This window comes from Branchiostoma lanceolatum, chromosome 14 (assembly GCF_035083965.1).
Source record: "Branchiostoma lanceolatum isolate klBraLanc5 chromosome 14, klBraLanc5.hap2, whole genome shotgun sequence".
Lineage (NCBI taxonomy): Eukaryota > Metazoa > Chordata > Leptocardii > Amphioxiformes > Branchiostomatidae > Branchiostoma > Branchiostoma lanceolatum.
In genome coordinates this window covers 4,419,858-4,432,420 of record NC_089735.1, presented here as the reverse complement: position 1 = coordinate 4,432,420, position 12,563 = coordinate 4,419,858, and the positions used below count along the sequence as shown (strand labels likewise).

The 12,563-nt window shown below is 44.9% G+C and overlaps 3 protein-coding genes across 8 annotated transcripts in view; 1 reads left to right on the top strand and 2 right to left on the bottom strand.

Annotated features, from left to right (window-relative positions):
* LOC136448109 (proline-rich transmembrane protein 2-like) overlaps positions 1–4,629 on the top strand; it is a 33,000-nt gene extending 28,371 nt beyond the window's left edge. For all 6 annotated transcript variants that reach the window (XM_066447250.1, XM_066447253.1, XM_066447251.1 and 3 more), the window contains exons 5-6: positions 1,171–1,314; positions 2,558–4,629. In XM_066447250.1, the coding sequence (XP_066303347.1) occupies positions 1,171–1,314; positions 2,558–2,701 (288 nt within the window). In that variant the 3' untranslated portion in view covers positions 2,702–4,629. The remainder of the gene's footprint in view (positions 1–1,170; positions 1,315–2,557) is intronic.
* Positions 4,630–6,036: 1,407 nt separating this feature from the next.
* On the bottom strand, positions 6,037–7,308 carry LOC136448680 (lysosome-associated membrane glycoprotein 1-like). Its single transcript, XM_066448320.1, has one exon. The coding sequence runs from the start codon at positions 7,306–7,308 to the stop codon at positions 6,037–6,039; it is 1,272 nt and encodes a 423-aa protein (XP_066304417.1).
* LOC136448106 (lysosome-associated membrane glycoprotein 1-like) lies at positions 6,573–10,722 on the bottom strand. The gene has a single exon (XM_066447245.1). The coding sequence runs from the start codon at positions 10,632–10,634 to the stop codon at positions 8,580–8,582; it is 2,055 nt and encodes a 684-aa protein (XP_066303342.1). The 5' UTR covers positions 10,635–10,722; the 3' UTR covers positions 6,573–8,579.
* Between the last annotated feature and the right edge of the window lie 1,841 nt (positions 10,723–12,563).

Genomic DNA, 12,563 nt, shown 5'->3' with positions numbered 1-12,563 from the left:
CGTACTGGAATAAATGTACAATGCAGAGATCTAATTTTCAATGGGATTAAGCAATATCCCAATGAAAATATCAGAGGATCTACAGCTACAATCCTCAACCTCACTACAATGCAGTAAATTAGGTTTAACCAAACTCTTAAACAGATCAATAGCTAGGGAAATGGACCGATTGCAGTTTCATGGTAGTGCTTTCAATTAATCAGAAATCGCAGTGCTGTCAATGGATCAAAATACAATGCCAAATTATTTAAAAAAACGCATCAAAAATTGATTTCAAGTGATAAAAGGATTTTCATTTATAACACTTGGTGCAACAAAGGTAACATGTTATAGAATATACGTATAACCTTGAAACTGACATATCACCTTTACACAATAGCGCGTGCGGTGAGCTCCCGGTAAGCTCCCGGCGAGCGCGCGGCACTTTGCCACTTGCGTTTTTTTTCAAATTTTGAAAAAAAACGCCATTTCAACCGGCACGCCGGCGGTGTGGACCGGCACTGGTACGGCACTGGGACGTCACTAGTACGGTACGTCAAGGTCTATGCACGGCACTGCGGCGGTAGCCATTTCCACGCTACCGCACGTTACCGCAACAGTACCGTAGCCCAATGAGAGGGGGCCTTAAGTGTGCGTTTGGTGCCGACAGTAGCCTATGCCTTTTCCATTTCTAAATACCACCACCACAGACATTTGGAGATTGGCACACCCGGGTTGAAATATTAAACGCCGCTGGCACAAACCGTCCGGAAAAATGTGTCTGTGAAAGTTTGATTGCGCAGCTAGCGGCCACCGCAGAGCCAAGTCTAATCTCTGCATCCACCTGAAATGCCAACTCGCGTCCCGGCATACGATGTAGACATACTGAGGCTGAATTCCACCGCAACCGTTACGATAGGCCCACGCTGACTTAATTACATGGATGATATTCGTGCGCGCATTAAATGCGGACCACTTTCAAGGAAAGGTTTGCAACCGTGCTGTTAATCGGACAAGGAAACAGCAAAATGAGCGAATATATGCCGTTAATTGTCAGAAGAAAAACCCAACGGAAAACGGATACTAATGAGTGAAGTGGTTTACCAACCTGAACGGAGAATGTTAAGTATCTTACATGTAGGTTCACCATGGTTGACTGCTGTCTGTGAATTTATTTGTTCTGTTCCACAGGTAGAGAGAGGCGGCACGTTACCCAGAGACCCAAGCACAGTCTTCCACCAGGGTCTGCCCCCAGACTACATGGGAATGTCCGTTTTCTCCACCATATGTTGTTTTGCACCTCTCGGAATAGCAGCGCTCTACTTTTCTCTCGAAGTGAGTATTTTTTTATTATTTTTTTAACGAACTCGCCCAGTGCAAGGCCATAGGGGGGCCACTCATCCAAGCACTGAACTAATTCTTAGTGTAGCAGCATCTCTTCACCCTAGGTCAGAAATATCAATGCTCAAGACAAGTATTGACTTCAATGACCCATTAGGAGAAGCAGGGTGATTTTTTACCTTCACCAAGAAGGTTAATAAGTTCTGGTAGAGTTTGTGGTTCAGCAGCATAACTCCAGAAGCTATGGATGGATTGATATGAAATGTGTCATGCGGTTAGGCCTTGAGCAATTGAAGAAATTATAAGATTTAAGACCCCATGGCGGCTTTACCTGTTGTACGCTTAAAATGCAACTTCACCCACTGGTCGCAGCCTAACACAGAGGTCGCATACGGGAAACAATAAGTAGTAAGGGAATTGTTATTACCAGTGATTGACATTGGGCCTTTCTAGATCTGTTTCAGAGACTTCGAAAAACATCGCAAATTTAAGTTTAAAGTCGCTTCGCATTTCATCTTACTTCCTCCATTGGCACCCTATTGCCCGCCCACACAGCAGATAGAAACACGTAGCATTAGCACGGGAACGCCGATTAACGAGCTAGATAGGAGGGTTTTCTTAATTATGGGGAAGCAAAGCATTGAGTCAATTAGGTGTCAGTAAAGGTCATTATCGTGAACACCTCGTCTATTTATAACAGGTCGTTGAATTCATCAACAGATCACCCTGTCAAAACATGTACCATGCAGAATACTGATGAATCGCTCTTAGCTAGCTATCGTACTGTCTTAAATGCCAACATTGACATGGCATGTGTGTAGATGCATAGTATCTCCAGGCCTTGTGCGGGGGGTGTATTGGATCGTAGAATTCGGCAAGAAGGGGAATACTTGGCCAGGAGAGTCAGTCCGCGGGAAGGTTAACACTTCCCCCTCCTGACTGCGCCTGGCCAATGTTGGCCAAACTACCCTGGCAAAGGTATTCTCCCTACAGCCAGCGTAGTTAGTCCGGTAGAGACTAGTAGATACATTGCATCCATACAAAACACATTGTCGTAAGAAAGATTCATGTTTTGATAGTCCTAGACAAGACGATCGCAAACTCACATCCAGCCCGCAAACTTTTAATGGCCGATACATGCTTCCATATCGTTTGCACATGTACCTGCTTAGAAATAGTTATAGCCATTTTACAAAGATTGTCTTGAAATTTAGATGTTGTTTCCACTTCCTTACAGACGAGTAGCTCAATAATTCTGGGTGACTACCACATGGCGAGTAAGACTTCCCGTCGTGCCCAGCTCCTGTCAATCATGGCCATCATCCTCGGAACCCTTGCCTACACGGTGGCGTTGGTTGTCGTGGCAACACACATGACTTGACCAACGGCGACGCATATGATTAGACCAATGGCAACACATATGGCTTGGCCAATGGCAACACAGATCACTTGACCAATGGCAACACACATCACTTGACCAATTGTAACACATATAACTTGACCAATGGCAATACAGATGGCTTAACCAATGAGGATTCAGATGACGTGACCAATCGCAACACAGATGACTTGACCAATGACAGTACACATGACTTGAGACCAATGGCCACACACATGACTTGACCAATCGCGACACAGATAACCTGACCATTGGCAACACAGATGACTTGACCAATGCCGACACAGATGACTTGACCAATGGCAACACATATGACTTGACCAATGGCATCACAGACGACTTGACCAATGGCAGCATACATGAGTTGACAAATGGCAACACACATGAACCAACCAATGGCAACCACGCACAGCTTGGCACTTGCCAAACACGAGTGACTTTGACCATGGTACTGTAAACATGTCCCAGGAAATCATGAATAGTGTATGCGGACATTTTAAGGCAGCACGTCGTTTGGAAACGGGGTCTTAGAAGCTGACTCTTCAGAATACTGTATCATATTCATCACAAGAAATCATATTGTGTCGTCCTAGCTGTCAAATGAAAGGGTGCGAGCTATCTTCATAAAGTTACATTTGAGAGAATTGAACAATGGCAGATTCTCCGTATGTAATTCCTCAGAACTTCCATGTGAGGTCCTCTTCAACAGATACCTCAAACTGTGAGCTGAGATGATAAAACGTGTACATATCTGCATGTGTACAGTCAAGAGAGAAACTTCGCTCCTCATTTGTCGTATTGTTGATGTTGAACATACTGTGTGTTCTTATCAAAGTGTATTCGACAAAACGGTAGGTAGCATATTACACGTTCTTCCATGTAACATGATACGAAATGATTAATTGAGCGTGACTCTTTTTTCTTATTAAGAGAATACTATATGAGGTACTTGTAGCGTGCATGTTGCTGTACCTTCAGATTCACAAGTAGTAACTTGTACTGCTTTAACTTTGACTATATCCTCGTCCAAATGTACAAGATTAGTTGAGTTAAGTTGTAAATAATGTATAAACAAGTTCTTAAATCACAAGACGTTTATGATCATGATACGCGGTCCAATTGAGACACAGAACAGAACTCTACACGGAATCGGGAACAGAAATGTACACAAAATATTTAAAGACTGATAATAATCTACGTATGGACGAGCATGAAACATGAATCAACAGTAGTGTTTTACTCGTAGTTGTATAATTAATTATTTTATTTATCAATGCTTAATTAGATGTTTAGCGATTTCTATCGTCGTCTACTGCGTATATCTTACTTGACTGTAAGTGCCATCCTTACCCATGTATTGAAAGTAGACCACAAATATACCTCGGTACTATGGCCTGAAAGCATAACGAAACACATTCGACTGTGATTATTGTGAAGCAAAATACCTGTCCGTTTACTAGAGGAACTGGTGTACAAATGTTTTTGTTTTCCAACAATTAGAATGCACATACAAGGTACGAACCTTTATTTATGCTGTGCTGCGTATAATATTGAGTGAATAGACCAAATGTAGCACGACTAGATTATTCTTAGGCAGGCTTTGCACTTGCTTTTGGGATCTTTCATACTAGACATCGTAGTCTTCTTCTCTCGTAGACTACAGCTTCGCGAGTGTAAAGACGTATGAAGTGAAGTCTACTACAGAAGTGTACTTCTTCCGTGAAGGTTGTAGTACACTTCTGTTGTAGACCTCACTTCATTTCTCTCAAGAGTCAGAAAGAAAGATGTTGACTATGAGAGAGGTAGACTACGATGTCTAGAAAAACCAAATGTAAAGACAGCCTCAGTTGATATGACTGTTTGTATGGTGGTTTGATAAAGAGTCGTTCAATAAAGGGTGTCGAATGTAACTCTCAGTGGTCTCTTACTTCTTCGTCAGACAACTTAGATCACGAACATCGCCTGTGTACTAACACACACATAAATCTACATTCAATAGTTTTCAAAATAACTGGGTAGTTCCGGAGAAACTAAACCTGATTCTGAACGTTGTACTGGTACCAAGGCATGCTAATAAAAGTTGCAGCTCTCATTGCCTGATCTCCACATCAGTCACTACCATCTTTCCTTAAACAGCTTCTCGTTTCAAACATTTCTTATCTGCTCTTCATCTAAACCAGCGATGTAAAGTTGCCTGGATACGCGGAATGATACATGAGTCCGGTATTGTGAGTAGGTTCATCAGAGTTGTAATGGTTTTCGAATCGATTTCCGTAAAGTCAGATACAATATAAAGCATGAATAGGCCGACATCATGTGTTTCGTATGTAGGGTGACTGTACAGTGATATATCATTGTATGGGTTGTTACAGAGTGCCTTCATTCGTTAGCCGAGTGTCTATGCTAGTCGAATGAAGATCACAGGTTGGCTATTTGTTGCAAGAAAAAAAACATGTTTTAATGTTTCATAATGGTATACTCTATAGACATGTTTAAAACATTTAATGCCATTGTTTGCTAATGTAGATGGTGGTGAGTCGTTGGCAAATATTCTAGAAAGTGAAAGATATGATTAAACTACTACATAACATCCTCGGCTTCAAATCGCGATATTCATATGCATGAAATAAGCGAAATTGGCTGACTTGTTTTCTGCTTCGGTCATGGTCTTCTGAAAGAAAATGGTAAATTATTTTTTTCATTCATTCAAAATAACACAACTGTTCATAAAGCACCATCCAGCAAATCAATTCAAGAAATCATATAATATCACATAAAGTATTCCATTTACCACGGTGTTTGTCTAGTTTTCCCCTCCTTGTCGCGATGATATGTTCTACTTGTTGAAATAAATTAAGGTACTTAAAGAATGTTTGAAAATTTCAGTTTGGTAAATCATTTCCAGCTTGCTGCTTGCTCCTTCTCCACACGTCCAGCGGTGTTGGCGCCCTCTTCAGTGGGCCCGCGTGGGGTCTCACTAAAGACCAAGGGTTAACAGCTTTTCACGGCTACACTGGCGTCCATAATTGAAAAGCCGAGTCCCCGCACCACTTCGGGGCAAAATATGCATGTCGAGCTATCTATCAACATAAGCCTTATACATGGTGCGGAAATCAAAACGGCGTGTTCGCACCTGTGCCGAGGGAACGCTGACGAGGTCTGATAACCACGGCAAGGGTCAGCAGTTACCACCTTTGTGTAGAGTTGAACAAAATACAGTTATGATTGGAATATAGGGAAGATGAAATAGCTGATCAGAGAGCTGGGTATCTGTGAATAGATGTGGCCTATATGTGGTTTAGAAGTACATTCATATATTACTCTGCAATGTTTTCAAGAGGCCTATACTTTGAGATCAGAGTTCGTCGTCCGATGACCCCAGCCGCCCCAATCCCCACTGCTATCACCAACAGTACAACTCCAACAGCGATGATCAGCACCCTGTCCTTGCCGCCTCCAGAGTCGTTTGCACATTCTTCTGCCTGGGAGAACTGTCCTGATCGCACGTCAAACGGCTGAACCTGAACTTGGCGGAACGTTATGGAAACGTTTTTGGTTACAGCGACACTGACATCTTGAGTACACTTGTAAGAACGACCAGTGTCAGTTGGGAATAGATTAAGTGTCGTGTTAGCTATCTCTTGGGGTCTGTCCGGAGTTAAGGTGTCCATAAAGATGGCGGGTACTTCTACGAAGGAAAGACGGGCAGCAGTGCCGTGATACGTGGTCGCGTGATCATCGCTGCGTTCTCGCGAGAACAAGAGCGTCAGATTAAACATGGCGCCGTAGAACGTCAAGGTCAGTGTCGAATGTGAGTTTCCGCAGACTCCTGACGCCTCGGCGTCAGTTGGGGGCACATCGAAAACGGCGGTCCCGAGAATGCCGCCCTCCTTGGTGTAGTTAATATGGAGCCTTATTCCCATGTTTGCTAGTAAACATTTATCGCCTGACGCATTGTAAACAACGTAGTGACCTTGTGGCACAGGAGGGTACACAGGTGATGATGGCGGCACGTTTGAAGTGGTCAACACAGGCCTGGTGGTGTAGTTAGTGGAAAGTATGGTGGATGCTGGACCAATAGAAGTGAAGTTGCCTTCTGTAGTAGATGGGGTGGTTACTAAGGTGGCATTTTCGATAGGGTACATGGTCACTGGGTAGTCCTTCTCACACTCATTGGCAGCACTAAAATGCTCATTAATGACACCGAATGGCTGAACCTGTAACTCTATGATTTCCAGAACTATTCCTGTGCCAACATGGAACCGTTGTTGCTCTTTGCACAAGTATGATCTGCCAATGTCGGTCTGAAGTAGGTTAAGGTTTGTGATATTCTGTATGCGACTTGTCCTTGGGTGCTTGGAGCCTGGAAAGTAGCTTGGAGTTTGTTCATAGCCGACAGAAACTGCGTCTAGCGAGTACGTCTTGCCATTGGACTTAAAAATAGCCGTCAGATTAAAGACGCCGTCAAAACTGAGGGACATATTAGCGACACGCAGAGTGCAGGATCCTGTGATGGTGCAGTTTTGCGGGAGGACGTAGGAGGCGTTGCGTACTGCGCCATTCTTTAGCTGATATTCCACGTGAAACATGGCGCCTAGGTTCGCTAACAGACAAGGTTCACCTTTTTGATCCCGTAAAATAAAATGGCCGACAGGAATGATCGTAGTTTCGGTCGTGGCGGGTACGTGTGGTGTCGTAGTGAGGGGCGCTTGTGTCGTATGGTGATCACGTGAACACTCTTTAGCTTCCGAAAATTTTCCGAAACGAACTTCGAAGGGCTGCACTTGGATGAAGTGAACGGTTAGGTTCGTAACCAAACCGGGATAATAATTTTGATCTAGAATGATGTCAAAATTGGTCTTGCATAAGTAAGAATGAGGGACCAAAAAGCTAGACGGTGTGTTAAATTTGACTCCAATGCTGTAAGGGAACGCAGTCCCATTTGGGTATTTTGCACCTGGGAACACTTCAGTGGTTAAGGTATGGCTCGTTATGACCGACCACAAGTAGAAGTGCTTCATGAGCGTTGAGTCCCGTCCGAAGGTCATGCCCAGTCCAAAGTCTCCATTAAACACCAGACCTTTAGAGTCACATTTTGTGAAGCTCAGGTGAATGAAGGATTCATCGGAATGAGAGCACCTACCGGTTACACGACTCGTAGGAGGCAAGTCGTACGACACCACAGCGGTAGTGTTGTCAGTCCGGGTGTACTGGACGTGGAACGTGGCAGCTAGGTCCAGTAGGAGGCATTTTCTACCATGTTGTTTGAGCGCGAAGTGTCCGATAGCAAGCGGTTCTGTGTTGCCAGCTAAGACAGCCGACGCTCCATAACCAACGCTAATGAAAAGCAGGAATATTAGAAAATATGGAGACATCCTTGAGTACTTTGTCGCCCTGATTTGAAGTGACAAAATCCTGGATTGATTTTGCAGTTCATGTGGAACTCCGAGAGAAATACCCACCTCTCTCAATGGATTCTCCTTGAACTCTATCACGCAAGCAGAAAAGATCACATGGATCTCAAAGTCCGCACGTATAACAAACACAAAGTGGCGAACCACGGAGAAAGAATCGGAGCAATGGAGTGCATATGGTATTGCGTTTAACGTAGGTGGACAAACAACACAAAGCATAGATTTCATGTTTTATTGTTGTCAGTACTAACAGGACTTATTCCATTCAACATACAGGAACATTTTTGTCGACAAGAATCATCTTCATTCAAGGCAGTGTATGCCATAATGTCTACGAACTTTCCTTGCATATTTCTTGTACAAATAATACCAAAAAATCCTATTTATGGGAATTGGGTATTCATGAAGTCAATGTGGGCTATTCATTAGGTGAATACTGCTCAAGTTTATTCAGCAACGTTTTCAAGAGGCCTATACTTTGAGATCAGAGTTCGTCGTCCGATGACCCCAGCCACCCCGATCCCCACTGCTATCACCAACAGTACAACTCCAACAGCGATGATCAGCACCCTGTCCTTGCCGCCTCCAGAGTCGCCTGCACATTCTTCTGCCTGGGAGAACTGTCCTGATCGCACGTCAAACGGCTGAACCTGAACTTGGCGGAACGTTACGGACACGTTTTTGGTTACAGTGACACTGACATCTTGAGTACACTTGTAAGAACGACCAGTGTCAGTTGGGAATAGATTAAGTGTCGTGTTAGCTATCTCTTGGGGTCTGTCCGGAGTTAAGGTGTCCAAAAAGATGGCGGGCACTTCTACGAAGGAAAGACGGGCAGCAGTCCCGTGATACGTGGTCGCGTGATCATCGCTGCGTTCTCGCGAGAACGAGAGCGTCAGATTAAACATGGTGCCGTAGAACGTCAAGGTCAGTGTCGAATGTGAGTTTCCGCAGACTCCTGACGCCTCGGCGTTTGGAGGCACATCGAAAACGGCGGTCCCGAGAATGCCGCCCTCCTTGGTGTAGTTGATATGGAGCCTTATTCCCATGTTTGCTAGTAAACATTTATCGCCTGACGCATTGTAAACAACGTAGTGACCTTGTGGCACAGGAGGGTACACAGGTGATGATGGCGGCACGTTTGAAGTGGTCAACACAGGCCTGGTGGTGTAGTTAGTGGGGAGTATGGTGGATGCTGGACCAATAGAAGTGAAGTTGCCTTCTGTAGTTGTTGGGGTGGTTACTAAGGTGGCATTTTCGATAGGGTACATGGTCACTGGGTAGTCCTTCTCACACTCATTGGCAGCACTAAAATGCCCATTAATGACACCGAATGGTTGAACCTGTAACTCTATGATTTCCAGAACTATTCCTGTCCCAACATGGAACCGTTGTTGCTCTTTGCACAAGTATGATCTGCCAATGTCGGTCTGAAGTAGGTTAAGGTTTGTGATATTCTGTATGCGACTTGTCCTTGGGTGCTTGGAGCCTGGAAAGTAGCTTGGAGTTTGTTCATAGCCGACAGAAACTGCGTCTAGTGAGTACGTCGTGCCGTTGGACTTAAAAACAGCCGTCAGATTAAAGACGCCGTCAAAACTGAGGGACATATTAGCGACACGCGGACTGCAGGATCCTGTGATGGTGCAGTTTTGTGGGAGGACGTAGGAGGCGTTGCGTACTGCGCCATTCTTTAACTGATATTCCACGTGAAACATGGCGCCTAGGTTTGCTAACAGACAAGTTTCACCTTTTTGATCCCGTAAAATAAAATGGCCGATAGGATTGATCGGAGTTTCGGTCGTGGCGGGTACGTGTGGTGTCGTAGTGAGGGGCGCTTGTGTCGTATGGTGATCACGTGAACACTCTTTAGCTTTCGAAAATTTTCCGAAACGAACTTCGAAGGGCTGCACTTGGATGTAGTGAACGGTTAGATTGGCCACCGTGCCACCAGGATTCTGATTCAGAAAGAGTTCAAAATCAGTCTTGCACAAATACGAATGGGGGACCAGGATGCCAGATGATGTGTTCAATCGGACGCCCATGCTGTAAGGGTACGCCGTCCCGTTCGGGTACTTTGCATCTGGGAATAGGTCGGGGGTTAACGTATGACTAGACATGACTTCCCACAGGTGGAAATGCTTCATAATGAGTGAGTCCCGTCCGAAGGTCATGCCCAGTCCAAAGTTTCCGTGGAACACATGACCGTTAGACTCGCAGTTGGTGAAGTTCAGGTGAATGAATGAGTCAGGCCCGATATGTGGACACTCACCGGTTACACGACTCGTAGGAGGCAATTCGTACGACACCACAGCGGTAGTAATGTCAGTCCGGGTGTACTGGACGTGGAACGTGGCAGCGAGGTCCAGTAGCAGGCATTTTCTTCCGTGTTCTTTCAGCGCAAAATGTCCTATTGCTGTCGATCCTGTGTTGTCAAGTGCAACATCCGACACCCCGAAGCAATATTTGAAGAAAATCAGGAAAATCAGACAATCCACGGACATCGTCGGGTACCGTTGCTATCTCACGCTGAAGTAAAAAAAACTGTAATATCGTGTTTGCTGTTCGTCTAAAAAAACCCACAGGGAACGTTACCTGTCCCCTCACATACTTTCTAGCTCATATGACGTAATCAGGGGACGGATCGCATGGATGACAAAGTCCACGCAGATGACAAACACATTTCATGCGAAGGCGCGCGATCCCCTCGGGTCAAAGTACATCGACGATGGTTGAAAACATGACTATGGCTTCTCGACTCCCCTTTTCATCCGATCGGTTATTCACCATTATCTTTATTGTTGGAATCTGTGTGAGTGCCACAACTGTTTCTGCTGGCTGGTCGCCTCCTACGGGACATTTCTCACTTCATGAAAACGGTAGGCCATGTTTTCTTCTCGACCTGTCCGCAACCTGCCATGTACAGTACGAAAAGACAGACGGAACTCTCGCTACAGTGTCCTACTCAGTTCCGACCTACAGCCAGGCGACCGGGTACTGCGCCACTGAGCAATATGACACGCTATCCTCCATTCAACTGAATTTCGGCGACCGTGTTCATGGACATGGTTTTAATGGGACGTTTGCGTTGATATTAAATTTTCAACGAGAAGCTCCGGTCATGACACACTTCTGGTTAAACGAAGTGATTAGTGTTCATACTCTGTCACCCACTTTGTTTCCTGACGCCAAGTTTGCCAACATGCCCATGCACACGTACAACATTGGAGCCTATCTCAACACTAGCACCTTCCTGTCACCACGTTCCTACCTGTGCAAGAGTGACCAGCTATACCTTTTGAATCAATACGTTTTAGAGCTCCCGACAAACGTCACCATACACTACATTCATGTTCAACCGTTCGAGGTTCAACGGGAAGGAAGGTTTTCCCAAACAGAGGAATGCCCGCAGGACTTCCTAAGTACAGAGGAACCCCCATTAACGACAACCGAACCCACCAATGCAAGTTTCACCATTGTGCCGGCATCATCCCTGCTACCGACCAACCGTACACACACAACAGTCATGCCGACACTACCACCCCCTGTCGGTCCTACCGAACCACTGCAGGGTAACTACACAGTGTACGATTCAGAGGGCAAAGTCTGTCTCCTCGCAGACATGGGTCTACAGCTTAGGATTAACTACACCCAACAAAACGGACAGATTGCCACAGGTGTCGTCAATGTGCCCGTGAACTCGGAAGTGTCTGGTAAATGTTCCGAATCACACACATCGCTGACTCTTGCATTCTACGATGAAACATTCAACTTGACGGTCTCGTTCGCCATGCACAAAAACGACGGCGGCTCAAACACCTACCGATGGAAAGGCATTTTCTTTTCGTATGTAGAAGTGTCCTCTATCTTTCCGGGAACGCAACACCCAAACAAGCCAAGACTGATATCTAATACTAGTCTCGATCTACTTACAACCAGCGCGGGTAAGTCGTACAAATGTAACGCAGACGAAAACGCGACTGTAACAAAGGATATGATAATGCTTGTTCGTCGGGTTCACGTGCAACCTTTCGGTGTAAAATCTGGCCAGTTTTCAGCTTCAGAAGAATGCGCTCAAGACTCTAGCGGGTCGGTGGATAAAACAGCTATAATTGTTGTTGGGGTTGTTCTATTTATCGTAGCCCTGTGTATAGCTGTCATTGGTGTCGTTGGTAAGAGGAGAGAGAAAAGGATGTACATTCCTCTGCCATCATTACTGGATTGATATGCTTTATGGCAATATTGACTTGTAGCAAAGTCAACTACATGTATACCAAACATAATAGATCGATAAGACTTTGGTGGTTCACAAACACAGGGGACACCACAAAGAAGATTACTGCGATATATATGATAAATAGTGTTGTTGTTGTTATAATGATATACATACATCTTCATGTCGTCCATTTTGCTGAGTTACTTAGGTACAATAT